The 26,530-nt window shown below is 49.7% G+C and overlaps 1 protein-coding gene and 1 pseudogene across 2 annotated transcripts; one reads left to right on the forward strand and one right to left on the reverse strand.

Annotated features, from left to right (window-relative positions):
* The first annotated feature begins 339 nt into the window (after positions 1-339).
* LOC114197429 (olfactory receptor 10AC1-like) lies at positions 340-1,937 on the forward strand (annotated as a pseudogene).
* Positions 1,938-7,026: 5,089 nt separating this feature from the next.
* On the reverse strand, positions 7,027-26,041 carry LOC114197451 (zinc finger protein 567-like). Of its 2 annotated transcripts, none has more exons than XM_028088478.2 (7): positions 25,987-26,041; positions 21,369-21,492; positions 18,406-18,462; positions 17,322-17,364; positions 10,343-10,469; positions 9,955-10,050; positions 7,027-8,411 (listed from the first exon to the last, which is right to left on the reverse strand). In XM_028088478.2, the coding sequence occupies exons 3-7, from the start codon at positions 18,459-18,461 to the stop codon at positions 7,336-7,338; spliced, it is 1,398 nt and encodes a 465-aa protein (XP_027944279.1). In that variant the 5' UTR covers position 18,462; positions 21,369-21,492; positions 25,987-26,041; the 3' UTR covers positions 7,027-7,335. The 2 variants fall into 2 exon arrangements, with proteins under 2 accessions (XP_027944279.1, XP_087872862.1); XM_088016736.1 differs by having other exon boundaries at positions 18,406-18,580.
* Positions 26,042-26,530: the final 489 nt, after the last annotated feature.

Here is a 26,530-nt window from a genome sequence, read left to right on the forward strand (position 1 = left end):
CCCACCTTCCTCCCTGAAGGCTGGCCCCTCGGGTGCAGGGGCTGCGGGCTCAGAATGCTGGCCAAACCCTGGGGCTGGGTGGACAGGTGTGCAGAGACACCTGGGTGCCTGGAAGAGCATGGAGCATGGAGGCCAGAGGGAGAGCAGGGGGTGGCTCCAGGCTTCTGAATTCCTGGGGGACACTGGGCTGGGGACAACAAGGGGCAGAGAGCGCTGGCTTGGGGAGAAAGGCCGGTGTCCCCGGTGGAGGGGGTGTGGGGACCATCTGTTTTCTGGGAGGCATGTGTCACCGCGACCCTCCTCTCTGGCCCATGCACCTGTCCTCCCACAGGTCCCGACATGAGCCCCTGGCCCGAGTCCAGCTGGACCACCCCGCAGGAGTTCATGATCCTGGGATTCTCCGGGTGGCCCCACGGGCTGCAGCAGCTGTTTTTCGCCTTCCTCCTGCCGCTCTATCTGGCCACGCTGGCCGGAAACCTGCTCATCCTGGGCCTGGCTGTCGTGGACCCTGCCCTGCACACTCCCATGTACTTCTTTCTGGGGGCACTTGTCCACTGTGGAGGTGGCCTACACGCTGGTGCTGACCCCGCACATGCTCGCCGGCTTCCTGCTGCCGCCGGGGGGCCAAGTGGTGGCCCGATCCACCTGCGCTGCCCAAATGGGCCTCTTTGTGGCCCTGGGCGGCTCTGAGGGCCTGCTGCTGGCCGCTATGGCCCTGGACCGCTACCTGGCCATCTGCCGCCCCCTCTACTACCCCCAGCTCATGACCACGGGGCTCTGCTGGTACCTTCTCGCCTCCTGCTGTGCTGGGGGCTCTGTCCTGGCCTTGGGGCTCACCATGGCCATTTTCCAGCTGCCCTTCTGCCAGGGGGCCTCAGTCGACCACGTCTTCTGTGACCTCCCGGCGGTGTTGGTGCTGGCCTGTGGGAACCACCAGCTGCAGGAGCAGGTCCTGCTGGCAGCTTGCCTGTTGCTGCTGGTGCTGCCCCTGGCCCTGATCCTGCTGTCCTACATCAGGGTGCTGGTGGTCATCCTGGGCGCCAGGGGGTCTGCAGGCCGCCACAAGGCCTTCAACACCATGGCGTCGCACCTCACGGTGGCTGTGCTTCACTACGGCTGCGCCACAGCCATGTACGCCAGGCCCCTGAGTGGCCGCTCCCTTAAGGAGGACAAGCTGGTCTCGCTCATCTACATCAGCTTCACACCACTGCTCTACCCCACCATCTACACGCTGCGGAATCAGGATGTGCAGCGCGCCCTGCAGCGGGCGGTCAGCAGCAGGACGGCAGGGTCCGTCCCCCAGGCTGACATCAGCTAACGGTGTGAGCCAGGTGGTGTCTGTCCTGAAATTGCCCTCATTGAGGGGAACCTCACCATTCCAGAGCCCTCCGTGGCTCCCCGGGACGGGCTGGACAGAAACCTGAGTACGGCGTATCAGGACTCCAAAATCGGACCTCAGCCTAGTTCTTTGGCATCTGTGGACATTTCAAGCTGAACAGTTCTCGTTGGTGGCCATGCACTGTGGGATGTTCCGCGCCCCTTGTCTCTGCCCAGTAGATGCCAGTAACACACCACTGCTCCCCCGCAGTTGAGATGACCAAAACTGTCACCCAACATGGCCAAACGTCACCCGAGGGGCAAGGTCAGCCCTGGTGGAGAACAGCTGCGCTGAACTCTGGCCACACAGTATCCGCTGAAGAGAAACGAGTGCTCCTACACAAGAAGTTTATGGCTGCGTTATTGGTAACAGACAAAAACTGGAAACGAGCCAAATGTTCATGGACATGGGCTAGACACAGAGATGGGGCGCCTGGGTGGCTCCGTTGGTTGGGCGTCTGACACTTGATCTCGGCTCAGGTCATGATCCCAGCATCGTGAGTTCAAGCCCCACATTGGGCTCCATGCTGGGAGTGGAGCCTACTTTAAAAAAAGCAGGTGGGGGGGCACCTCAGTGACTCCATCGGTTAAGCATCCAACTCTTGATTTTGGCTCAGGTCATGATCTCAGGGTCATGAGATCGAGCCCCCACGTTGGGCTGCACACTGGGTGTGGAGTCTGCTTAAGATTCTCTCTCTCCCTCCCGCTCTGCCCTTCCCCCGCCCCACTCTCTTTCTCTTAAAAAGAAAGAAAAAAAAAGAATAGACACCAACAACCTGTGGCATATTCATGTGAGGGAATTGTACACAGCAATGAGAAAGAGAAGTCTTCCTGTTGGCAGACACAAACAGACATAATAGTGAGTATGAGAAGCGAGACACCGAATGCCTCCCTGCTCGTAAGGCCAACGACAGACTCATCTGTGGTGGTTGATATCATAAGAGGGGTCACCTGGGAGAAGGGTCTGGGTGGGCATGGGCCCCACTGGAGAAGTTCCGTATTCTGATCTGGCTGGGAATGACATGGGTATCCGTGTGTGCAAATCTTCATCCAGATGCTTACTTCAGATCTGAGCACTTTGCTGTCCCTAAAATAAACCACAGCTGGTTCAACCGTTGCCAAGTAAGGCAAGCCGTCGGGACCGCCGTGCCCTTGCTCGTGCTGCTTTATTTCCCTGGTACTCTCTTCTCGTTCCACCTACAAAAATGCCTTCCTCCTCTCAATGACAATGGCTGCGACTCCTAAATATAATTTCAGCATCTGCTTCACTTCCCGCTCACCTACCCACACCTCCCACGCAACTATACAGTGAGCTCTTTAAAGCCAGACCTTAGACCCTGTTCTAGTTCCAGATCTGTGAACTTGGTAGTTCTTGATAAGTATTTGATGGGAGGAACAAACCATAGACAAGCTCCTGGGTTCTCTGGGGGTCTTACATATGGGCTATAGGCCCAGGGCATAGCATAGCTCTGGAGTCCTACGAAGGGCAAGAATCTGTCAGACCGAGTCCTCCTCTGAGGTCTGTTCTCAGTGTCAGAGCGGGCTGACAACCTCAGCTGGCAAATTCTTGGGCCCAATTTACCAATCAATGCAAGGAGCCTCAGAAGCTGCAGGCTTGTAACTTGGCATCCTAACTGCATTCAGAAAACGCAGCAGACCTGATTGTACCAGGGCCCGAGTCCCAGATGGTGCAGGAGGGAGCTCTTCTGAAAAACATCCCCCCCGCCCTACAGAGTCCCATTCAGACACCGGAATTCTGAGGCGCAGAATCAGTGCAGGTGGATCTTGCCCACCTGGCCCCTTGGCGGGAAAATGGCCCACCTACAGGGGCTGCCTCGGAGCCCAGGAAGAAGGGAATATGTGCAGGCCACGCACGGCTTCAAGAATTGGTCACCAGCTGCCTCAGACGACTCGTGACGGGGTCATCGTCCTTCCATCCGCCCACCCACCTGCCCATGCCACCTGCTTTCTCACCTCCTGTGTCTCCCTCAGGCCGGTGCTAGGTGAACGGGATGTCCCAATGTGCACAGAAGTTCTGGCTGGAGGCCCAAGATGCGCCACCTCTCCCCCAAATCCACCAGGTAGACAGTCTTGTATTCTGAAGGGGCACCCGGTGCTCAGCTGTCTGTGGTTGTGCGCGGGGCTGATTTTGCTCCAGCTGGGCTCCGGAGCTGGGGTTAGGCTCAGGAGGGGCGCTCCACCAGCAATCCTGCGACACAGGCTGCACCCCATTAGAGTGGGAGCCACAACCGAGGAGCCATCTGCATTTGACCAGCTCACAGGCCTCCCTGGGGCGAAGGCAGGGGTGGGTGTGGTTGATTTGGAGTCTGAGCTGTCACCGGTTCATCTCAGGCGGGTACAGGGCGCACCTGCGTCTGCGGCAGTAGCCCTGGGTCCCTGGGTCCCCGTGAACGGTTAGGCACGGTGGACCCCTGGCCACATCTCCTGGGGCGGGCAGCAGGTCAGAGCCGGCTGGCCCTCCTAACCCCCCCGTTGCACAAAGGCTTTTAGAACATGGCGAGTCTTGAGACGCATAAAATTTCGAGTTTTGGGTTCTTTTTTCATTTATTTATTGAGATATGTGACATGTAACATGACATTGATTTCAGGTGTACAACACGACTCTATAGATGCGCATATTGTAAAATGATCACAGGAAGTATAGTTAACATCATCTCACATTTGCCACATTTCCCCCCTTGTGATGAGAACTTTAAAGATTGACTCTCTTAGCAGCTTTCAAACACGCGATAGTCTCCAGTTTCTGATTCTCTACCATCCCCCATCTGACCTTACAGACTCTTACTGGAAAGATCTGCAGTGGATGTCCCCCCGTGGCCACTTCCCTCTCCGGGGTGTCCCAGTCGGCCTCCCTAGGGTAGGAGTGACTTGCAGCAACATGACAGTGACAGGCGGACCCCCAGGCCCCCAGTCCTGACGCGTCGGCACTCTGCAGGGTGACCAGCCCAGGGCCACGTCTGTGATCTTTGACTTTAGCAAGGAGGTTGCTAACTTGCTCGGGCCTTGTAGGTGGCGCTTGGACCACTGACATTAGGCCACTAGATCCTGTGCGACCATGTGCCAAGGGTGGGATCCACAATATCCCACGGGGTCAAGGGACAAAGTGTACAGCAACAGAGGGAGCGCAGGCCCCGCTGCATCTGCCTTTGCAGGGAGCTATGCCTTCCCCGAGCGCGAGGGCCCTTATGGTGCCAGGCAGGACTGGGAGTCCCAGGGCCACTTGTGAGCACAGCTCGCAGGGAAGGGGAGTCTCTCTGGCCTCTAAGGGCACATGGGGTCCGGCAGGGTCGCCACTCCTGTCCTGGCCATTACCCCATGCAACAGGTCCTCAGAGTCTCGGCCGGGCGGGTGCTCAGAGTGGGGAAGCTCGCTCGAAATCCAACACCTGCTGGGGGAACTAGCCCTCTGCGGGGCGTTAACAGGTGAAAGGCAGACCCGCAGCATCTCAAAGCAGCCCCCGTGGCCATCCTCCCAGGTCCAGGAGGACTCTGGTTGCTTCTTTCCCAGCTCGCACTTTGGGATGGAAAGGAGCAGCACTCTGCATGATCAGTAGCCGCAGAGCAAAGCCAGCACCCACGGAGGCCAGCAAGCGTGGGCCCCCCAGAGGGGATGGCCTGTTCCTGTGGCCAGTTGTTATGACTTTATTAAACTAACACTTGTTAAGGTGGTCAGCAGGTTCGACAGCAGGCCACAGGAGAAATGGAAACAGAGACGTTTATTAGTCACAGGGCCCCGGGGTGGGGGAGGAGTACACAGCAGGCCTGGAGGGGCCACATGCGACGGCAAGGCCGAAAGCAGAGACTGGACCTGGGGCACGTGACTTTATTAGGGTCCATCTGCTAGGACCACGCTGGTCAATGCAAACCAGAAAAAAGCAGGGTTTAGGTAAGCGCCACAGGGGTCTTGGCTAAGGAGCACGTCAGGCCGACAGGCGCTGGCGAGCAGGGGAGTCTGCAACTCGCAAGATGTGGGAGAAGCCACATGGGGACCGCACATCTGCTGGCGACCTTGTGGCTGCAATCAGGGGGCCAGCGTCAGGGTCGGGTCCCCGCAGACCGCTAGGCCAGACAACGCGGGGGCGGAGCAGCTTAGCCAGCTCTCGACAGGTGTGTATCTAAGATGCGAATTCACCGCTTATCCACCCGGGCATATGCTGTGCTGCCTGAATCTGTGAGCTCATGTCTTGTCAAATCCGAGCCAGGTTTTCTTTGAATATTTACTTGTCTTCCTCTAGTCTTTTAGGAACTGCTCGCTCTTCTCGTTTTAATCTAGATGATTCTCTGTAGACTGACTCCTAGGAATCTGCTTTGCTCTACTCTGTTCACTTTCTCTGCAGCTGAGTATCGCCTACCGTTGGGCTTTCCACTCAGCATTTTGATGTTCACGTTGCAATGCCTGTATTTCTGTGTGTTCCCCTTTCCAAAGAGACCAGTTATCTGGCTTTGTGCCTTGCTCTCATGTGGTTTTAAGTTTTTGCTTTTAATCATTTGTGAAGGTAGTTATTTTTATAGAATTTTGTGTTTCTACGACCCTAAAATCCTGGACGTTATTTTGCTCGTGTCTGTTGACTCTCTTGCTGTGGATTGGTCCTTCATGTTGCGCAGTTTGGGATTATGAAGTCATGTTGGTTTGTATGTCAGAAGCCTGACAAATGTGGGTTGAGGGTGTCTCCCTCCAAAATGTATTTTGTTTGCTTCTGTCATTTGTTTCAAAGACAGGGAAATTTCTATATTGACTGGTTAGTTTTAAGACTGGGACAGGAATAGGGGAAATTCCAAATTCTGAGTCACACGGGATGCTGGCCAGGGCTCATGAATCATCGGGGTAAATCTTTCCCCATCAGAGCCCAAAGGACAGACAAGCTTTCTGCGTGAGATTTTTCGCTAGTCCACCCCCTTTCCCTGTACCTACATACTTCTGAAATCTCTGAATTTGTAAGTTACTTCAGTACCCACTCTGCCTTGTGTGCCCCAAGGCCTCGCCTCATGTCCTCCTTTGGTCTCAAACACCCAAGCTTCGGGGTAAACCCAGTCAAACCCACAGGGCAGCTACAGCTTCGGCCCTCCACCTGCATCTTTGGCTCTCCGTTCAGCTTACCTCGCTGGCACCCGGAGACTCCACTGGTTTTCTTGCCAGCTGAACTATGCATTTAAAAGAATGTTATCTATTACTGGTCACCATTTCTGGTCGTTTACGGTGGAATGGCTTTTGCCTCAGGTGGTCCACCATTTTGCCAGAAAAGGGAGTTCTAACCTTACACAAAATGAAACCTAATTATGAGCCAGTTGGTGGAGGGATCCTCAGGAGATGTCATGAAATCGCTGGTTTTCAGATCCAGCAAGTAAACAAAAAATGGAATGGGATGTTGGTATGATGTCTGGAGTCCTGGTTTAATAATAAGCTCTTATTGTTCTGGGCATAGTGTACATCCCAGAGACGAAAAGGTATGATTTCATGTGAGACATCCTGATAGAGGTCATTCTATTCCGGTGTGTATGCCTAACAAGTTCACACTTATGTTCAATTACCAATGTGGCTTAAAAATAAATCAGATTCTTTCTAGGCAGCATCCTCAGGAACATAACCCCTACATGCTCCCTGGGATTGCTCTGATGTTTATTAGATCTGTTGTCTTAATGATTTAATTTATTCACAGACTTCAAAGCTCCATAGCCACAGTTAATGCAGATAGATAGACTTTATAATGAGGCATAGCCTATAAAAATATATCACTCTAGAGCATCATTACCCTCCTGTCATGGTTTTAAGAGACAGGCTCTTCCTAATTCTCCAGACTGGTCGAATTTCACCTCGGTATGCATCCCTTGCACACCCATGGCACTGGACTTCCTGCGGAAGGGTTTTCCACACTCACAACATCCAGAGGTGTGACATTCGCGGACATTCCATGACTCGGGCCGAAGCCCAGCTCTCCTTTCACCCGTACAGCTTCTCCCGGGTGTGGATTCTGTGGTGGCGGATGAGGTTGGCCTTCTGGGAGAAGGTCTTCCCACACTCGGAGCACTCGTAGGGCTTCTTGCCCATGTGAGTTCGCTTGTGTATAATGAGGCAGGAGTTCTGCGAGAAGGCTTTCCCACACTCGCTGCACTTGTACGGCTTCTCGCCCGTGTGAGTCCTCTGGTGCAGGATGAGGTGCGACTTCTGGAAGAAGGCCTTCCCACACTCGCCGCAGCCGTAGGGCTTCTCCCCGGTGTGGATGCGGTGGTGGATGATGAGGCACGACTTGCGCGAGAAAGACTTCCCGCACTCTTTGCAGCCATAGGGCTTCTCCCCCGTGTGAGACCGGTGGTGCTCGATGAGGCGGGACTTGTGGGAGAACATCTTCTCGCACTCAGAGCACTTGTAGGGCTTTCCTCCAGCAAGAGCTGCAGCAGGCACCGACAGGTTCGTCTTCTGAGATGGCGTTGTCCTGCCGCGGCCGTCTCCCCTGGGTTTCTCTCTGGGGTGACCTCCACGGCTAACCCTGCAGCTGAGCCCCTGTGCCCCGTGCGCAGAGGGCTGCTTGCCCCCGTGCACCCCCAGGTGTGCACTGAGTTCCGATTCGCAGGAGAAGCCTTTCCCACACTGCGGGCACCTGTGGGCTCTCTCGGCACCGCCAGCTCCCCGGTGGGCACTCAGGGCCTGGTCCTGGTGGAGGGCTTTCCTGCACTGGTCACACTCACGAGGCCGCACTCCAGAAGGGGGAGTTTCGAGCTTGGAGTAGAGAAACAAGTTCCCCTGTCCGTCACACTCAAATCTCCTTCTTGCAAGGTAGGCATTGGGACTAACATCCACTTTGCACGGCAGACTCATTCCACACGAGTCACATGTATGGACCTGCTGTTTTGAAGGAGCAAGGTCTGTGTCCTGACAGACTGTCTTTTCAATTGTGTCACCCTCGCGGTGCCCTTTCTTGGTTGGTTCTTGCTTGTCTAGGAATGTAACGTGCCTCAGAAGTTTGTCTTGGTGTTCCTGTTGTCTACCTACTGGACGGCCAACTTGCAAAATTTCTTCTAGGGAAAAAAAAAAAATGACACAAACTTGTTAATCTTTCCGGGATCACGTCGCAGAACTACATGACTTCAGAAACACTTAGGAGGGAGATTAACTTTGTGGTTGCAGACCTCATTGCCGAGAATCAGTCATCACAATCGTGAGCCAAACACGTCCTAGTACCTCAGCTTTTTTTTTTTTTTAAAGATTTACTTATTTATTTTAGAGAGCCAGTAAGCATGCGTGGGAGAGCCAGAGGGAGAGGGAATCCCAAGCAGACTCCGCACTGAGCACGGAGCCCAACACAGGGCTCGATCGCACAACCCAAGCTGGAATCAAGAGTCGGGTGCCCAGCTGACTGAGCCACCCAGGCGCCCCATCCGTTGGCATTTGAAAGGAAAAAAGGGGATAAAACACGGACACTAAATATAAGTAGCTTTGCTACTAACGAGTATGACACAGTCAATTGGGAAGAAGATGAAGACACACAAGTAAAAGGGAGTGAGAGAAAAATCGGAAAGACAGTGGGCATGTTGCTGTCCACGTCACTGTGGCAAACACGCTGAGATTCTTAAATGTCAGATTCTGCATCCCGTGCTTGGATCCTCATTTGCTTTTAGCTTCTTTTACATTTTAAACCACAAACTGTACCTGTGTTTCACCTCTCACACCCACAACCAAAGCAACCAAGGAGCTCCTCGGTTTAGAAATGTTGAAGTTCCTTGAGTCCCATAGCTGAATTCCTAAGGGACAAAATCAATGCCTACTGATCTTCCACCCTGCCTACACCAGGGTGTTCTGGGTTGGGACCCAGCTAGGGGGTGTTTTTAAAGCTCCCTAGGTGATTCTGGTGTGCACCCCTGATTAGTAACAATGTCCCTGAAACAAATGCTTGATAAAAGACCCTGGAAGGAAGAGGGAGTTAGTCAGTGTCCATGATGTGTGTCCCACAGAATAAGGACAAATAAGATAAACGCTCTTCTCCCCATGGGATTATACTGGCGTGGGGAGAAAGGAGTTTCATTTATGACCTATTAAGGCAAATGGGGCCATATTACATGTTTTGAAAGAAGAGGCATTTAAAGTCACATAAAAGGGAGAGATTAAGTTTTTGAGGCATTTCACAGTAAAAGAAAAGACAACAAAAATAAAAATGAGGGGCACAAAATAAGTTATTTTAAAATAGTGGCAATCTACAAATCCCTGAAAACATGGGAAAGTCTGTTTCGTAACCATGCGAGAAATCAGACTGAAGATTCTAGAGAAAAACTGAGCAAGCAAGGTCTCAGATGGGGACAGTCGAGTCGAATAAAAGAATAAAAACAGGTCTTTCTCTAAAACCCAGGGAAAGGAGAGTGATCATGTAGTGATGTGTGATGTGTGTAGGTAGCAGGAGTCATTTGGGGCAACTCAAGGTCTCAGGCCAAACGTCCACAGCTGCTTGCAAACATCCAAGGTCTGAAACAAAAACCCACCCGAAGTTCTGCTCTGTGACCAACCGGATGTCCACTGCCGCCCCCCCACCGCCCGGGGCCCCCTGGCTGCAAGCTGCTCCTCTCTCACCTGGAAAGCTCCATCTGAGGATTTCTTCCTCCTCCATCCATGGTTCTTGCCCTTGCTCCAACCTGGAGATCACAGCTGGCTTGGTGACTTGACACCCTGTTGATGAGAAATATCCCTGGTTATGAGGATTTATGCTGAGCCACTTGGGCCATCTAAGGAAGCAGAAGGTTTGGGTGGCTCAATGAACATTTACATCTTGGTTGAAGAAGGGGTATCTCGCTTGGGAGATAAATTCACAAATAAAGTGGGTGAGATGAGAGCCAGACTTGTTGACAACTGAAACCCAAGGCCAAACCATGCTTAGTCCTTGAGAGGTTTTGCATAACTGAGAAAAGAAAGGAGTTCAGACAGACAGACAGAACCGGGAAACACGGGAAGCTCTCCTCACCTACTGAGACCAGGTGGCTGTAGTTCTCCAGCATCACGTCCCGGTACAGTGTCCTCTGTGTGGGGTCCAGCTGCTGCCATTCCTTTCGGGTGAAGCCCACGGCCACGTCTCTGAATGACAGTGACCCCTGGAACAACATGTTTCTGATTAATCTGGAATGCCTGGCACAGAGTACCACGGCAAAGGTGTAGAGGTGGTGGATCTTACCACCTTCGATGTCAGGTTTCCCCATGTTAAGTGATTTAGGAAGCTTAGCATGCCCCTAACTCTATACTACATTTTATGGAAGAGAAGAAAAAGATCATTAGAAAAGATCTCACTCCTGGATCTCTATTTATTTATCCATTCATTCATTCAATGCGTGAACATCTACAGATTTGGTAGGTTAATGGCATTCCACCTGGTGCTTGGGGTTGAAAGCTGAATGCAACATTACTCCTGCTCTAAAGGCATTCAGAGTCTGGTGGAGTGAGATAAACATAAGACTTCCGTATGGTATGATTACACCAGAGGCTATGATGGAAATATATTAAGGACAGAACAGACACAAAGACAGCAGTCAAATTCAATGTCCCGATGTCAAGTTAAGCTTCACTGGAGGCTGCCTTTGAGCAGAATCATGAAAGATCAACAGCATGTCCTGATGTCTGAAGGATATTTTCTATCAAGAGGCATAGCATGAGCAAAGGCAAGGAGTCACAAAAGAAATCTGGTAGGAATTGCAAATACTTGGGAATGACAATGTAGAATATAATGTGTGTGTATGTGTGTGAGAGAGTGAGAGAGAATAGAGAGAGCGTGCAGATCACAAGACAAAGGGTTTTTCTCCTATAAGGCAATGGGGACTCCCATCACGGTATTTAAGGAGGGGAGCTACAAGAGATGATGGGATGTAGAAAAAGGTAGGGAATCACTGGGGGAGAATAAGTAAATAAAATTAGGACACAATTATAATCAATGACATGAGATATGGTCAAAATTAAGGTAGCAACAAGAGGAAAACAGAGAAAGGATTCCACAAATGCAGAACAGGGCTTGGCTCTCTTTCCCCTTCTCCTTCATCTTCTCTCTCTCTGTATGAATTAAGGACCAAAACACCAAATTAATTTATATTGAATGTGGTAATACTGTAACAGTGTGTAAATCACTTTTAACACAAGTATGGAAGTTAAAAGGCAAAAACACAAGAATAACTATAATCAGATTAATGGAAACACAATATAAAAGTAAAATCTGACCTAAATAACAAAGTACGAATGTGTGAGGAAGTAAAGTGTAGAGTTGCCATATGTGATTGAAGTTATCAGGCTAAAAGAGATGGCTAAAACTAAGAAATGTTTAGTGCAAGCCTCATGGTAACCACACCAAAAAGATCTGTAATAGATACACAAAAATAAAGAGGAAAGAATCAAAACATATCACTACAAGAAATCCTCAAACCACAATAAAGACAAGAGAGGACGTAAGGAACAAAGAAACTACAGAACAGAAAACAATGAACAAAGTGGCAATAGTAAGTCTTTACCTACTGGCAATTACTTTAAATGTAAATAAACTCAGCTCCAGAAATTGAAACACATAGCGTGGCTGAATGGGTAAAAAAAAAAAAAAAAAAAAAAAGACCCAATTATATGCTGTCTACAAGAGACTCACTTTAGACTTCAGGACACATACTGGGTAAAAGTGAAGGGGTGAAGAAAGACATTCCATGCCATGCAAAGGTAATCAACAGAGAGCTGGTCTGGCTATACTTGTATCAGACAAAATAGCCTTTGAGTCAAATACTGTCACAAGAGACAAAGTCCTTTTATAGTTAAGAAAGGGTCCATTCAACAGGAAGATATAACATTTTTAAATACATATGCACCCAACATCAAAGGACCTAAATACATAAAGCAAACATTGACAAATCACAAGGGAGAAACAGAAAATATTATAATACTAATAAGAGACTTAAACAGCCCACTCTCAATAATGGATAGATTGTCTAGACAGAACATCAACAAGAAAACAGCAGAAATGAGCAACACAATAGACCAAATAGTCTTAAAAGATATTTACAGAACCTTCTACCCAACAGCAGCAGAATACTCATTCTTGTCGTCAAGAGCACACAGAATGTTCTCCAGGACGGATCATAAGCTAGGTCACAAAACAAGTCTTAACAAACTTAAGAAGACTAAAATCATTCCAAGTATCTTTTCTAATCACAATGAAATGAAACTAGAAATCAATAATAGGGGAAAATTCAAAAATATTGGAAATTAATATATCCTTAGACATCACTGGGTCACAGTAGAAATCAAAAAGGAGGGTGCCTGGGTGGCTCAGTTGGTTAAGCGTCTGCCTTTGGCTCAGGTCATGATCCCAGGGTCCCGGGATCGAGCCCCGCATCGGGATCCCTGCTCAGCAGGGAGCCTGCTTCTCCCTCTCCCACTCCCCCTGCTTGTGTTCCCTCTCTCACTGTGTCTCTCTCTGTCAAATAAATAAATAAAATCTTTGAAAAAAAAAAAGAAATCAAAAAGGAAATTGTATTATCTTAAGACAGAGGAAAACACAACAGACCAAAACTTAAGGGATACAGCAAAAGCAGTACTACGTTCATTTTGTAGAAATGAACACCTACGTTAAAAAAGAAAAAAGATCTCAAATAAACAATCTAACTTTGCACCTCTAGAAAAAGAACAAACTAAGCCCCAAATTGGCAGAAGGAAATAATAAAGATTAGAGCAGAAACAAATGAGATAGGGAATAGAAAAAAATAAAACTAAGAGTTGGTTTTTTGAAATGATAAAATTGACAAACCCTTAGCTAGACTAAGGAAAAAAAAAAAGACTGGAATAAATAAAATCAGAAATGAAAGAGGGGACATTACAGTTGATGCCACAGAAATAAAAAAGAACTATGATATACAATTCTATGCCAACTAATTGGACAACCTAGAGAAAATAAACACAATTCTAAAAAAAAAAAAAATACAACCTACGAATACTGAATCAAGAAGATGCAGAAAGCCTGAGCACACCGGTAACACATAAAAAGAATGACGAAGTAACCAAAAAACTCATAACAGAAAAGCCCAGGACCTTCATGAGTGAATTCTACCAAAAATTTAAACAATAGTACCAATCCTTCTTAAGTTCTTCCAAAACAGAAAAAGGGGGAACACTTCAAATTTGCTCAACAAGGCCAGCATCACTCTGATACCAAAACTAAAGACATCACACAAAAGAAGACTATAGGCCAATAACCCTCATAAACATAGATGCAAAAACCCTCAACAAAATATTAGCACATCAAATTCAACAGCACAGTAAAAGGATCAGACACCATGACTAAGGAGGGTTTATCCCTGGGATGCAAGGATGGTTCAACACATGAAAATCCACGGGAGACACCACATTGACAGAATAAGGATAAAGATCACAAAATCAGCTTAAGAGCTGCATAAAAAGCATTTTGCAAACTTCAACACCCTTTCACGATTAAAAGCTCTCAGCAAAAATAGAAAGAACTTATCTCAACATGATAAAGGCCATTTATGAAAAGCCCAGAGCTAATATACTCAGTGGTGAAAGCTTTCCCTCTAAGACCTGGAACAAGGCAAGGGTGCCCGTTCTTGCCTCTCCGATTCAACACAGTACTAGAAGTCCGGCCAGAGCAATCCAGCAAGAGAAAGAAAAGGCATCCAAATCAGGAAGGAAGAAGTAATGCAGCAGCATTCACAGTAACTTAGAGATGGAAAACACCTAAGTGTCCATCAGTGGATGAACGGATGATGTGGTGTATACATACTATGGAATACTGGCCACGAGAGAGAAGGAAATCCCTTCATTTTGGACAACACGGATGGACCTGGAGGACATTATGCTTAACGAAATAAATCAGACACAGGACGACAGATACTGCATGACCTCACTTTTATGAGGGCTCTAAAATGGCCGAACTCCTAGAACTAGAGAGCAGTGCAGTGGGAACCAGGGGCTGGGAGGGGCAGGGCAATGGGAAGGTGTTGGTTAGGGGCTCAGTGTTTGCTATGGAAGATGGGGAAGCTCTGAAGATCTACCGTACAGCGTAGTGTCTATAACCACCCTGCATTGTGTACTTAGAAATTTGCTAAGAGGGCATATCTTATGTTAAATGCTCCTGCCACAAAAAGAAAAAAATACATACATACAATACATACATCAGAAAGGGGGCTGGAGGAAACTTTTGCAGGTGATGGATTTAAGTCTGTGGTGATGGTTTCATGGATGCACACTTATCTCTAAACTCATCAAGCTGTGCCCCATTTGCATGTCAATAATACCTCCATAGAGTGGTTTTAAAAAACAGAATTTTCTAGTCACCTTTTAAGTAAAAAAGGAAATGAATTAATTTTAATAAGATCTTTTAGTCTAATATATCCAGAATATTATCATTTCAATATAGAATTATTTTAAAATTACTGATACACTTTTCATTCTTTTTCATACCACATATTTGAAACCTGGTGGGTGTTTTCCACTTCACAGTACATCTCAATTCAGACACTATATTTCCAGTTTCACTTTCATGAAATGTAGTCCTCTAAAAACAACAAACTTGTCTTTGATGGGAAAGTATTTTACTCTGATTCCGTTTTAAACGGCGCCTGGGTGGCGCAGTCGATGCAGTTGAGCGTCCAACTCTTAGGTTTCAGCTCAGGTCTCATCTCAGGGTCGTGGGTTCAAGCCCCACATCGGGCTCCATGCTCCACACTCAGCGTGGAGTCTGCTTGGGTTTCTCTCTCCCTCTCTCGGATAAATAAATAAATCTTTAAAAAATAAGAATAAAATTTAAGTGGAAATGAAAAATTCAGGTCCCCCGCCCCACTAGCCACTCTTCAGGTGCTCAGTATCCACCTGTGGCTGCCGGCTACCATATTCGACAGCAGAAGCACTGCCTGGGTTCCTCTGCTGGGGCTATGTGTAGGGCAGATAAAACTACAGTGCAGTTCAATCACTCAGGGTGACTGAACAGGCAGTTCTAGGCCTGTCTGTCTGTCTGTCCGCATTCACATCCCAACTCCATTGCCTGATAGACGTGAGATCCCAGGCAACTTGCTTAGTATCTCCAGCCTCTGTTTGTCCATCTGTAAAGCCGGAGGAGGGGTTAAGAATACCTATCTCACAGGTTCATTCGTGAAATAACATATGGAAAACGCAGAGGCCTGCACATAAGCGTTCAACAGGTGGAGCTTTATAATTTTTATTGTCAGCGTTTCTGTTGCGCGTAGCCCTGAGGAGCAGTTCACAGTGAGGCTTGGTTTCCTGCAAAGTAACAGCTTCCCCAAAAGGCACAGATGAAACCTCCGGCCCAATTACGGGTCCGACCACATAGAGATGCAGGCAGCTCTCTCCTCTGAGAAGGGCTGTGGAGCTGCCACCTCGTTTTCAACCCTCTCATATGCCCAGATGTTCCTGCTGTCAAACATCCAGATGGTCCCGGCTTTTTTAGGCACAGACACTCTCATTAAGACAGGTCTCCAAGCCAGAAACCAAGACCCCGAGAACGCCTTTCTTCCTGGAGTGGACAGCTGTAACATCCATCCACGAGGCCTCGGCTTCCTCCTCGGCAAGCAGGCTCCCTCCGGCACCCCAAGCCCAGACCCTGCCTCTCGGCCCTAGACGTGCACTAAGCTGGGCTAATCTGAATCTCTCCCAAAGACCGTGCAAACGGGCTCTACGAGAGGGGACTTGGTCCCTATCTCTGGCAGAACTCGTAAGTGTGGGGTGTGGGCCACGCCTACTTCGGGCCACACGGATGACGTCACTATGAGAGAAGGAAGTCACAGACGCAGAGGCAAGGGACCGGAAAGGCTCCGGGCAACACCTGCACTCCTCGGTGTGACTGTCTCTGAGTCCCAGCTGCATACCTGCTCCTCCCACAGTCCGGGTACCGCCTAGATTTGGGTTCACCCTAAACTAGTTCTAGCTGGGTTTCTGGCTCTTGAAACGTGGATTCTGGGCCGGCACACTTCCCATTCATGAGTTCCTGGGCCCGGGGTAAAGAGAGGGGCCCGTCACAACTAATTTGAGAATGAAGACAGGCTGGGAGCGGACAACGTCACTGAAATCTGAAGATCACAGTGGCCCCATAAGAGAGGGGGCAAAGGGCAGATGCCAAAGACTGAGACTGAGCTGTTCGCTCTCCATCTGTGTCAAAACACTACTGTGAAAAAGAATTGGCCGAACATGCTACTCGTTCCTTCCTCTGCACAATGCAGGGTTTCCTCTGGGTCAGTCTGACATCACAAGGCTGTTTACATAGAACCGTGGATTTTGATTCCTGAAGCAACCGCAATCACAGATTTCCACACTGATGTAAGACCCACTGTTTCTATGGAAAGAAAAGTCACAGGAGAATTGCTGGTGCGTCTGCCGCGGTGTCGCCATTACTGCGGACCCCGCCTGCGAACCTCACATGCCAAGTCCCGTCACATAAACTCCTCAATACCAAAAACAGTTTTATTTCCTCTAAGAAGCTGACATGCTAGTCCCAAGCAGACAACACAAGACAATATATTGGATGGAATCTGTCTTTTGAAAGTGCCGGCAATGTCAGACACAAGTTTATAGAGCAGCTCCTAACTCTACCCGCCCGGCCCTTCGCATGGCTTCCTTCTTCTACTTGCTTCCCATCCTCAGTGATCCTGGGTCCTGTGTGCATTTTTTTTACTGGATGCATTCTTAGAAGCATCCCCGAAACCCCCTGGTAAAGCAAAGTGCAGTATAAAGAAATGCCACGGGGTGCCAGGGGGGCACAGTCAGTTAAGCGTCTGACTCTTGATTTCGGCTCAGGTCGTGATCTCAGCGTTGTGAGATTGAGCCCCACGGGGGGCTCCCCACTCGGCAGGGAGTCTGTTTCTCCCTCTCCCTCTGCCCCTCCTCCTGCTTGTGCTCTCACTCTATCAAATAAATCAATCTAAAGAAATAAATAAAAGAAATGCCGTACTCACCTGGCACATGGTCCTTCCCTGACGGGCTGGGAAAAGCAGACACCTGTGGAAGCAGAGACGGGGTGGGGAGAGGACGTGAGAGACCAAGCTCGCCCCCAGCCTCTGAATCATCTGCCACCACCCTCGCCTCCAGGCACAGGGGGAGGACAGGCTTCCCCCAAGGACCCCACCATCACACAACGCCCTCGCCTTGGCGTGTGATGGGGACCCAACCGTGTGAGGGTTCAATCTGGATTTTTCTTTTCTACTTAATCCACATACGTATCTGTGTCTCACTCATCAGTGTGCAATTTACTAACCCCTCCCCTCGCTCCCCAGAAATTTAATAGAAATTTTTTCTGAAGAAACAGTCATGAGTTTAGGCAAAGAGTTAGCCGCCAAGATGTTTATTACATTTTGTTAAAACTCTGAAATAAAACAGAAAATAACTAAATATCCAATGAAGGAGGACGAGTTAAATAAACACACGACCTCCAAAAGGGAAATGAACCGTTACGTAGCTAATGAAAATAAAATCATGGAAAACTATTTTAGTGATAACATACTCATCACTGAAAACAGGTGGCTGAAAACTATTTGATCCCACACACCCAGATGCACGCACACACACTCACGCAGAACAATCTCTGAAATGATGTAAGACAAAAAGCTAGTAGCAGTTAGCTCTGGGCAGTTGGGTCACAACCACTTTCTAAAATACTCTTTGTCCTTAGATGAATCTACTAACTTTTTCTATGATAAACAGGCACTTCGTATATAAACGTTATTTTTTAAACATCCGTTGTCTACTAAGCTTCTAACCCAAAGCTTGTCACCAGTCCTGCCCCTGGCAGACGTTGAGGACGACTCCCAGGAAAATATAAAAATGGGTTCCTGAAGTCAGAGTCCGTTAAGTGGAGTTCAGCTACGGCAGGCGGGGGGCGATGAAGCGGGGCCCTGCAGCCCATCCTGGACCTGCTGGGTTCTCTGTGCTCCTCGTCCCGTGGCTGTGCTCTGTCCACAGTCACTGTTAGTGACAACCACCCTGGCTGACCTGTGCTGACCTCTGCCCGGGAAGCAGTCCCGGTCTGGCTCTGCCACTTACCAAATATGGGACAAGATCTGATGGCTTCTCCTGAGCCCTCTTCCTCCTTTCCTCATTCTGCCAGGGAACAGGAACACGAAGGTTCAGGAGCAAATTTACTGTGGCTGGAAGCATCAACGGGACCCCACACCTATCTCTCTCCTGAACACACACGAGGCTGGTCTTAGGTATGTTCCTACTCAGGATAGAGACACACGGGAGTTGGGTCCAAGAAGTCTGCAGAGACACTAAAACTCTAGAATTACAGTAACTCCATAAAGAATTCTGAGGGTGTTTTTGTTTTTAATTGGAGACTACCTAAGTGCTTAAAAATAAGAGATTAGTTAATCAATTTTGATAACAATTAAAGCATGCCATGCTACGAATCAATTTAAACTATCACACAAGAAATTATCGGACATGGAAATCTCTTCTGGCCATACCAGTAAGTGGGGAAAAGAAAAAAAAAGGAGAATACGTAATCCATAAGCACATGATTCACAGATGGGTATCAGGTAGATGGATGGGATGTTCCTAGGTGCCTGGAGTTTTAGCTAAATTCCCAAACACCCCAAATTCTCCGGGGGGAGCTGCTAGACCCAACCTAACAGACGCCTCCCTTTGGAGAAGGAACGGCGGAAGGAGAGGTGTCTACTGAAGGTGTATGTGGGGTTCTGCTTCCCTCCCATGCCAAGAGGGGTGGTTGCAAGAGAACCAGAGGGAGCCTGCAAAAAGTTGGCGGGGGGGATAACCTTGCTGCCCCCCCCCCCCCAGGCTGGCTGTGTGCCCAGCTGCAGAAACTCTCGAGCACATGGCGGTTCAGCCGACGGGGCGCAGGTGCTCCGGGGAAAGCTGTGTGCACGCGGGAGCCCCGCAGCAACAGTCAGCCTCGCAGCCGAGGAGCTCAGAAGTGAGAGGGCGGCAAAGGCCACCGTGGTGACCGGGTGAGGAGAGGGGGCAGGAACAGGAGCCCCCTGCATGGCCTGCGTGTGTTGGAACCAGGATGCGAGAGTTGCCGGCGGCACGGGGAGGACGGGAAGGTAGGTGGGCATGAGCTCTACAGCAAGGACATGGAGAAGCGGGACCACTGAACCAGGAGCTGGGGGCGGGCACCGAGGTCCGCCAGAGAGCCCCTGCCGCTGTCACAGGCTCTGCACCCCCAAAAGGCCACCAGGTGGCCTCCAGCATGACGGAGGGCAGCCAGCTAGGCAGGTGAGGCTACCAAAAACACCAAGCAAGGAGGCGTCTGTGCTACTTTCCCCTCCTCCTGCCCTGCCCCTGGTGGAGAAAGAAGCCGTCCACTGAGGAGAAGGAGGGGTCAAGGAGGAGCAGAGACAGAAGAGATCACCGGCCCTCCATCTGGGGATGAAGACCTGCAGCCCTGCGGGGGGGAGAGGGAGAAGCTCGAAACTGGGCGGGAGCGGGAGCTGTTCACTAGACCAACAGCAACCAGCCGAGGAGAGACCGGTCTCCGTCACAGCCTCACGTGATGAACTGCTCTGGGTTACTGGAGAGCTCATCCTGGCAGGGACGTGTTCTGGCTTGAACTCTGTCTCCCCAAGAAGATACGTCAGGGATCCTAGCCCTTAGGACCTCAGAATGTGGCCTAATTTAGAAATAATGTCTTTGCACATGATCGTGGAGGGGGCCCCGACCCAGTGTGACTGGCGTGCTTGTAAAAAGGGGAAACGGGGGCACAGGGAGAACATCAAGGAAGATGAAGGCAGGAATGCCAAGGACTGCCGGCAAGCCCCCCAGAAGCAGGGGAGAGGCCCCGAGGAGGTGCCCCAACATGGCCTCAGAAGGAACCGGCCCCGCCCATGCCTGAGCTGAGAAAGATCACATCTCTGCGCTTCACGCCGCCCCAGTCTGCAGTACTCTGTCATGGCGCCCCTGGGAAATGAGGACAGGAAGGCAGACCCAACAGCGTGGGTCCAAAACCATGGGCAGAGGGGACACTCTACTGTTTCCTGTTTGTGTACATCCAATTTCAGCACGTGGAATGGGTTTTTGTAAAAACATATAAAGAAAAAAATTCCGTACAAAACACACAAAATGTTAACAACGGTGACCTCCGCATGGTAGGATCTGTTTGCTTTGACATAGTGTCATTTTCTAAAAATTGTTTTTAGACAATCAACATGTGCTCACTCTTCAATATTTCAATTATTTCATAAAAATATACATATATCATCTTACTGGGTTTTCTCTCCATGACCGCCTATCAGAGTCCTTCCCCTGGAGGAGAGGAAATCCGTGGGAGGGTCTGAAGGGGTGGAAGGTGGGAAGGGACGGGTTTTAGCGATGACCTGAGGCGCACGGGAGGAAGCCCCCGCCTGGCGGACGGGAGCCCTGGGCGCTAGTGCTGGCTCGGCCTCTAGTAAGCTGGGTGGCTCTGAACACCTCTCTCACGCGCATTTTCTTTCGTCTTTAATATGAGAAGGAAAAATGAAATACTCTTAGGTTAAGAAAGCAACTTCTATGCCTTGACTACACGAGGAGGGTCTACGTCTTACAAGCCATAGAGTGCGGGGCAGTGGGGGCAGGGGTGGGGGGGGTGCTGGGACAGTGAATGCACCTGAGTGTAGAGAGATCGGGGCGGGGAGCCGTCCTCTGAGAGTCATGGGGATCCCTTCCCTCATTCCTGTTTCTCACCCTAAAGCAGGGGATCCCCTCTCCTTCTAGCAAACCTTCCCCTAAACCAAATCCTAGATGATCCCCTGATACGGTGGCATCCCCCAAATTCACTGTCAGCAAGTGGGTCCTCGGCTGTTTTAGGGACGCTTTTCTGGGGGCTGCCCCGTACTGCGTGGACCTCCAGCTTCAGCCCTAAGCTACGAGGGGGAGCTCAGAGAGGGCGCCCTGCTTCCAAAGTAGATTGCTGCTCCCCGGGTCACCTTTCCGAGAATTATCCTATTATCCTATCGGTAGGGAGCCCGGGGCTTGAGGACTGGCAAAGCTCTGCTGTCCTGCTGAGAACTTACCGTGGGCTGGAGGCTCAGCTCCTGCCTCCAGGCGGCGGTCTGGGGGTACAAAGGAGCTGGAATATGCAGACTGAGCCACCTTGTCCCAGGCTGATTCTAAGACTTTGCCAGACACTAAGAACACCTGCAAATAAATAGACGGTATGGCGAGATTCACATGAGAACATGAGCAGGACATTTACCTCCAACCAGGGGCGGAGGGAGTGGAAACACAAGAAGGACCCCGCACCACCCCATGTGCAGAGCTGAGAGAAACCTCAGCTGACAGCAAGCCAGGAATCAGGGGCCTGGGGCCTCAAACCGCTGGACACCGACTTCTGCCGGCCCCCGTGAGCCTAGAACAGGCTCTGCCGCGAGCCCCCCGCAAAAGAGGCCCACCGTCCCACACCTTGATTCTGGCCTTGGGAGACCTGAGTGGAGCCCCAGCCAGTCATGTCCCCCTGGACTGTGCAGAGCTGCGAGGTACAGTGGGTGTCGCTTTAAAGCACTGGATTTGTGGTAATCTGGGACGCAGCCCTCCACTGGGGGCTCAGGAGAAGGCTTAGGGCTGGGCGGGAGACCACAGAGAGACTCCCTGGGTAGTGAAGGTCTGGAGGAGCAGAGTGGCTGCCATTATGGGAAACCCGGGGAAGCCCCATCCTTCCAGAAACTTCCCTCCTGAGAAGCAAAGCCTTACGCTGCCAAAGGAAAGGGCAACAAAACCTGTTGCTCTCGGAGCACGGGTAAGACCTACGGCTCCGGACAGGAAAAGGGGGAAAAAACCCTCTCCCATGTGAGGGGGCGGGCATGTGTCCTAGGCCCCTACCATAGCGGGAGGCCCCAGCCCCACAACTCATGCACGCAGGGCCCTCCACCACCAGCCCAGGCAGCACTGAGGAAGAAGCAGGAGCACCAGTGCGGGGAGAAAGTCACAGCGGAGAACAGTGACCAGCCCACCGAAGCACAGAGCAACGCCAGCGAAACGTGAGGCTAGTGGCCGGGGCCTGACAGTGGGAACCAGAGGAACAGCAAATGCCAGGCCTGTCTACTCCTGACCAGTCTTGCAGCAACCAACCTCCTGCGTCCCAGCCCCGCGCGCCCAGCGACAGGGGAGCAGACGTCTCTACTCCTACGCACAATGCCCGGCATTCATTTAAAAAAAGAAAAAAAAAATATGAGACATACACAAAGCAAGAAAGAACCCCCCACTGCAGAGACAAAGCAAGGGGCAGAAGCCAACTTGATCTTGGGTCTACGCGCACCAGCACACGGACAGGATGCATATGTAGCTCAAACGCACATGAAACATGCGGGGGAAACCAACAAATGCTCTATCATAGTGAAAAGATTCTAGCACATGTTTTTAGAAACGAAGATTCCAGATACAAAAAAATAAATAGTAAGAGTATACAACATTTGAATAACAATTTAAAAGCTCGACGTATGGGATCAGACAGTAGAATGGACTTGCTAATCAAAGAATGTACCTTCTTTTTAAGAACATCTGGGATAGTTAGAAAAACTGACCCCAAAAAGCTAAGAATAAACCTCAGTAAATACGTTAAAAAATCAATATTGCATAGATGCCACTTGCCACTCTCTAAACCAAAAAGCAATACAACTGGAAAATTATAAGAATGCAGAATTATTTATAACAATGACTGCAAAAATATTACATATCAAAACTGAGGCATAGTTACAAACACACACTTAAAAAAAAATACAGCCCTAAAATACTTTTTAAAAAAAATTACAGCCCTAAGACACGCGTTAGATAAAAATGGAAAATTAACGACATTCGTCACAGGAGGCTAGTACAGAAAAGAGTAAACCCAAAAGCCATAAAAGAGACGAGTATGAGCAGAGATTTTTAAAAGAGGAAATCAAAGAAATAATAGAACAGGTTAAAAAAAAAATCCTAACACCAATGTATTACCTGAATCTAATCATGGTGAGACATTCGACAAACCTACATTGAGGAACATTTCACAAAATAACTGGCCTGGACTCCTCAAAATTGCTATTCTGTTGAAGACAATGAAAGATTGGGGAATTGTTCCAGAGAAAAGACAACGAAGGGACATGGCGGGGGGGGGGGGGGGAAGCAACGCGTGATCTGAGATCTCCTTGAACTCAAAAGGGTCTTCCTTAGACTACGGGTGAAATGTGAGTAAGATCCGTGGACAGCAGAATTGTGTCAATGCTAATTTCCTGGTTTTGATCATTATCCTGTGGCTGTGTGACAGAATGGCCCTGTTTTTGGGAAATGCACACAAAGTATGTACCTACACACACGTATGACGGGGAGAGGAAAAGAAGGAGAAAGCAAGTTGTATATGAATGAGCCAACGATGGCCTCTGTGGAACCCTAGCGGGCTGAAGCCGGTAGCTCAAAAGACCAGCAGCACCAAACTCCAGTATTAACACATGCAGTCATGTTAAAGATAGCCCAAATATCAACAGGTTTTTTAGTCATTTAGACCTGCCTGCTTTGCCTACCCATGCAACAGCAGCCAGCGTCTGGAAGCCATAGATGAAATATACCATGTGGCTACAGAGACCCCAAGCGCCTCCGACCCAGAGATACCCAGGGGTACCCTTGTCCCCTTTCCAAGAAGCAGCCCCTGAACCCCAAACTCTGGATGGTCTCACGCTGCGAGGGACCTCTCCCTAACGTGAGCGCTTAAATAAAGCTTGTGTGTGCTCCTGGTCATATGACCCTATCTTTTTCTTTAATCGGCCCTGAAATCCCTCAAGCTCCCTACTTGGGTAAATGTGGTAAAATGTTCATATTGGAGAAATTTAGATGAAAGATGTTCAGGAATTCTCTGTACTATTCTACCATTGTGATTTTTCTTTATGTATGAAGTTGTGCCCAAGTAAAAAATTGCAATCAATTCTTCGAAAAGATTAAAACTAGTAACATAACTGCTTTGTATTTAAAACTAATAAAATAGACTAAGTTCAGGCACCATTGATCAAGGAAGCAAGAGAAGGCAAAGATGCAATTTTTAGACATGAAAAAAGACAATTTCAGATACAGCAGAGAGGTTTTTAAGTTACGAGATCACTATAGACAATGTAATGCCATAAATCTGAAATTAAACTGGACAATTTCCTAGAAAAATATCAAGTCCTAAAATTGACAAAGCAACAGAAAACTGAAAACCACCACCACCACCACTAAACATTAATTAAAATGGATCAGTACTCAGAAATATACCCATCAAGGAAACACCAGGCCCGATCAAAATCTATTCAAGATTTTTGCCATGTGCATAAGCCATAAATGGATTTGGATCTGGAATATATGAAAAAAATACTAAAAATAAATTTTAAAAAGCCAAAGAAATACAGGCAAATGTAATGAACACACAAAACAATATATTGTTCATGACCACATTCACATCTAGTAAGTAAATGACATGTAAGAATCAAGCAATCTCAGTTGTCACCCAGAGAGGAAGGGAAGTGGAACAAGGGCAGGGGGATATTAAAAGAGCTCCAGTGGTATTTATAAGGCTTTAGTTCTTTAGAAAACCCGAAGCAAACAAACTTTTAACATCTGCTCAGTCTAAATGGTGACTGCAAAAAGTTTCCTTCTTTTTTCACTCTGGTATACCTTGGAGATCTTTTCTAACGTCACTAGTTGAACACACTAAGAAAGAATTACGGTTGTAATAGAAGAAAACCTCCTTCAAGAAGACCCGAATTCAAGTCATAATGGAAACAACTGATAAGCCTTATCAAGACTTAAGACTACAGTACCGGTTTTGCTTCACCCCCTCCCCACCCAGCTCAAGCGTGTCCTGTATCTTGAACAGAAAAGCCTCAAAGACAGACAGATCCATCCCCATCTCTGCATCACTGGGCACCCTCACCGTGGCTCCCTCTCTCCTCGCCGAGTGTGGGGAAAGAACCGTCTTCACTGATCCGAGTCCACCTCCTGCCTTCTGACAGTCTGCAAATGGACGCACTCTCGCAGCCCCACCTCCTCTCACCCCTGCCAGCGCGGGAACAGCTTCACAAACCTGAGATACTTTCCCCACGACCTTGGCTCCGTCCCCATCAACTCGACTCACGGCTGGTAATATTCACACCAAAGACAAATTCCACCACACCACTGCCTTGCCTAAAACACCTCAGGCGCTCATGGGACCCAGTCCATACCGCCCAGCCCAGCTTGATATGCTCCGCAAAACCACCTCCAGCCTCACCACGCCCCCCATCCAGGCTCTTCCATGGCGTAAAATCCAGCAATACCCACACGTTTCATGCCTCTTACCTTTGCATAGGGTGTTCTGCACCCCTGACCCTTTTGCCCCTCCGGCACCTATGGAGACCTTATTTCAAGTCTGATATTCAGTCACGCCTCCCCCAGCAGAAGCTGCCCTCCCGCCTGGGTGTCCGTTCATCCAGTAGGGATAACTATCAGAGCACCCACACCTTGGTGGCCCTTATCCGTTCACGGGACCGACACCTCCATAGGGGCTCTAGCCAAGGATGGGACCCGGTGCTTCCCCAGTGCCTGACCCAGACACTCAACAAATGTTTGTCGGATGAACACCGACACCGCAGATCCATGGAATACCAATCATTTCACACCCTTCCTTCCTTGCCTTCTCAGCTCAGAGCCTACCGTTGGCTGCGATGTGGGGTCCGAAGGAGTGACGGAGGGTCGGACGGGGGGGGGGGTGGGCTCTTCCTCAGCAGTCCCTCCTCGGCCACAGGAGGCCGCGCCGCGCCAGGGGAGTTCAGGGACCTGGATGGGCAGAGAAGCTCCGGGTCAAGGGACGGAAACAAATCCACCGTCGGGAAAGAGGGGTGACCATTCGGGGGAGAGCTGGCCCCCAGCTCACCGGGGCCAAGGCTGTCACTGGGTCCAGCGCGCTAAGCCCCCTGCGGACCGTGGGCTCTGACGACAGACAGAAAAGCAGTGAGACCAGCCTGCCCACGGCCCCCGCCCCAAACCAGACAGGAACCCCGACCCTCCCCAGTAGACGTCAGACGGAGCCGCCCACCGGACCCCCCGAGCACAGCACCCCTCCCAGCGTCCACCAGCTCTGCAGCCGTGGCTGTGCCACACGTGCCCTCTCTACCGCTCGGGCGGAGAGAATTGCCAGTCCTAGATGCCGCGGGGGCCTCAGAACCGGCCAGGTCCGCGGTGCCGATCACCGCGAGTC

The sequence above is a fragment of the Eumetopias jubatus genome, unplaced genomic scaffold (genome assembly GCF_037043125.1).
Source record: "Eumetopias jubatus isolate StellerSeaLion01/CBP00866 unplaced genomic scaffold, mEumJub1_p1.0 scaffold_12, whole genome shotgun sequence".
Classification (NCBI taxonomy): domain Eukaryota; kingdom Metazoa; phylum Chordata; class Mammalia; order Carnivora; family Otariidae; genus Eumetopias; species Eumetopias jubatus.

Excerpts from the sequence above, each read along its gene's own strand:
- LOC114197451 (XM_028088478.2), bottom strand. The coding sequence starts at position 18,461 with ATGAGGAAAGGAGGAAGAGGGCTCAGGAGAAGCCATCAGATCTTGTCC. Across the intron at positions 10,470-17,321 it reads AGGGAAGGACCATGTGCCAG|GGGTCACTGTCATTCAGAGA; the intron begins GTGAGTACGGCA and ends ATGTTGTTCCAG. Across the intron at positions 8,412-9,954 it reads CCTCAGATGGAGCTTTCCAG|AAGAAATTTTGCAAGTTGGC; the intron begins GTGAGAGAGGAG and ends TTTTTTCCCTAG.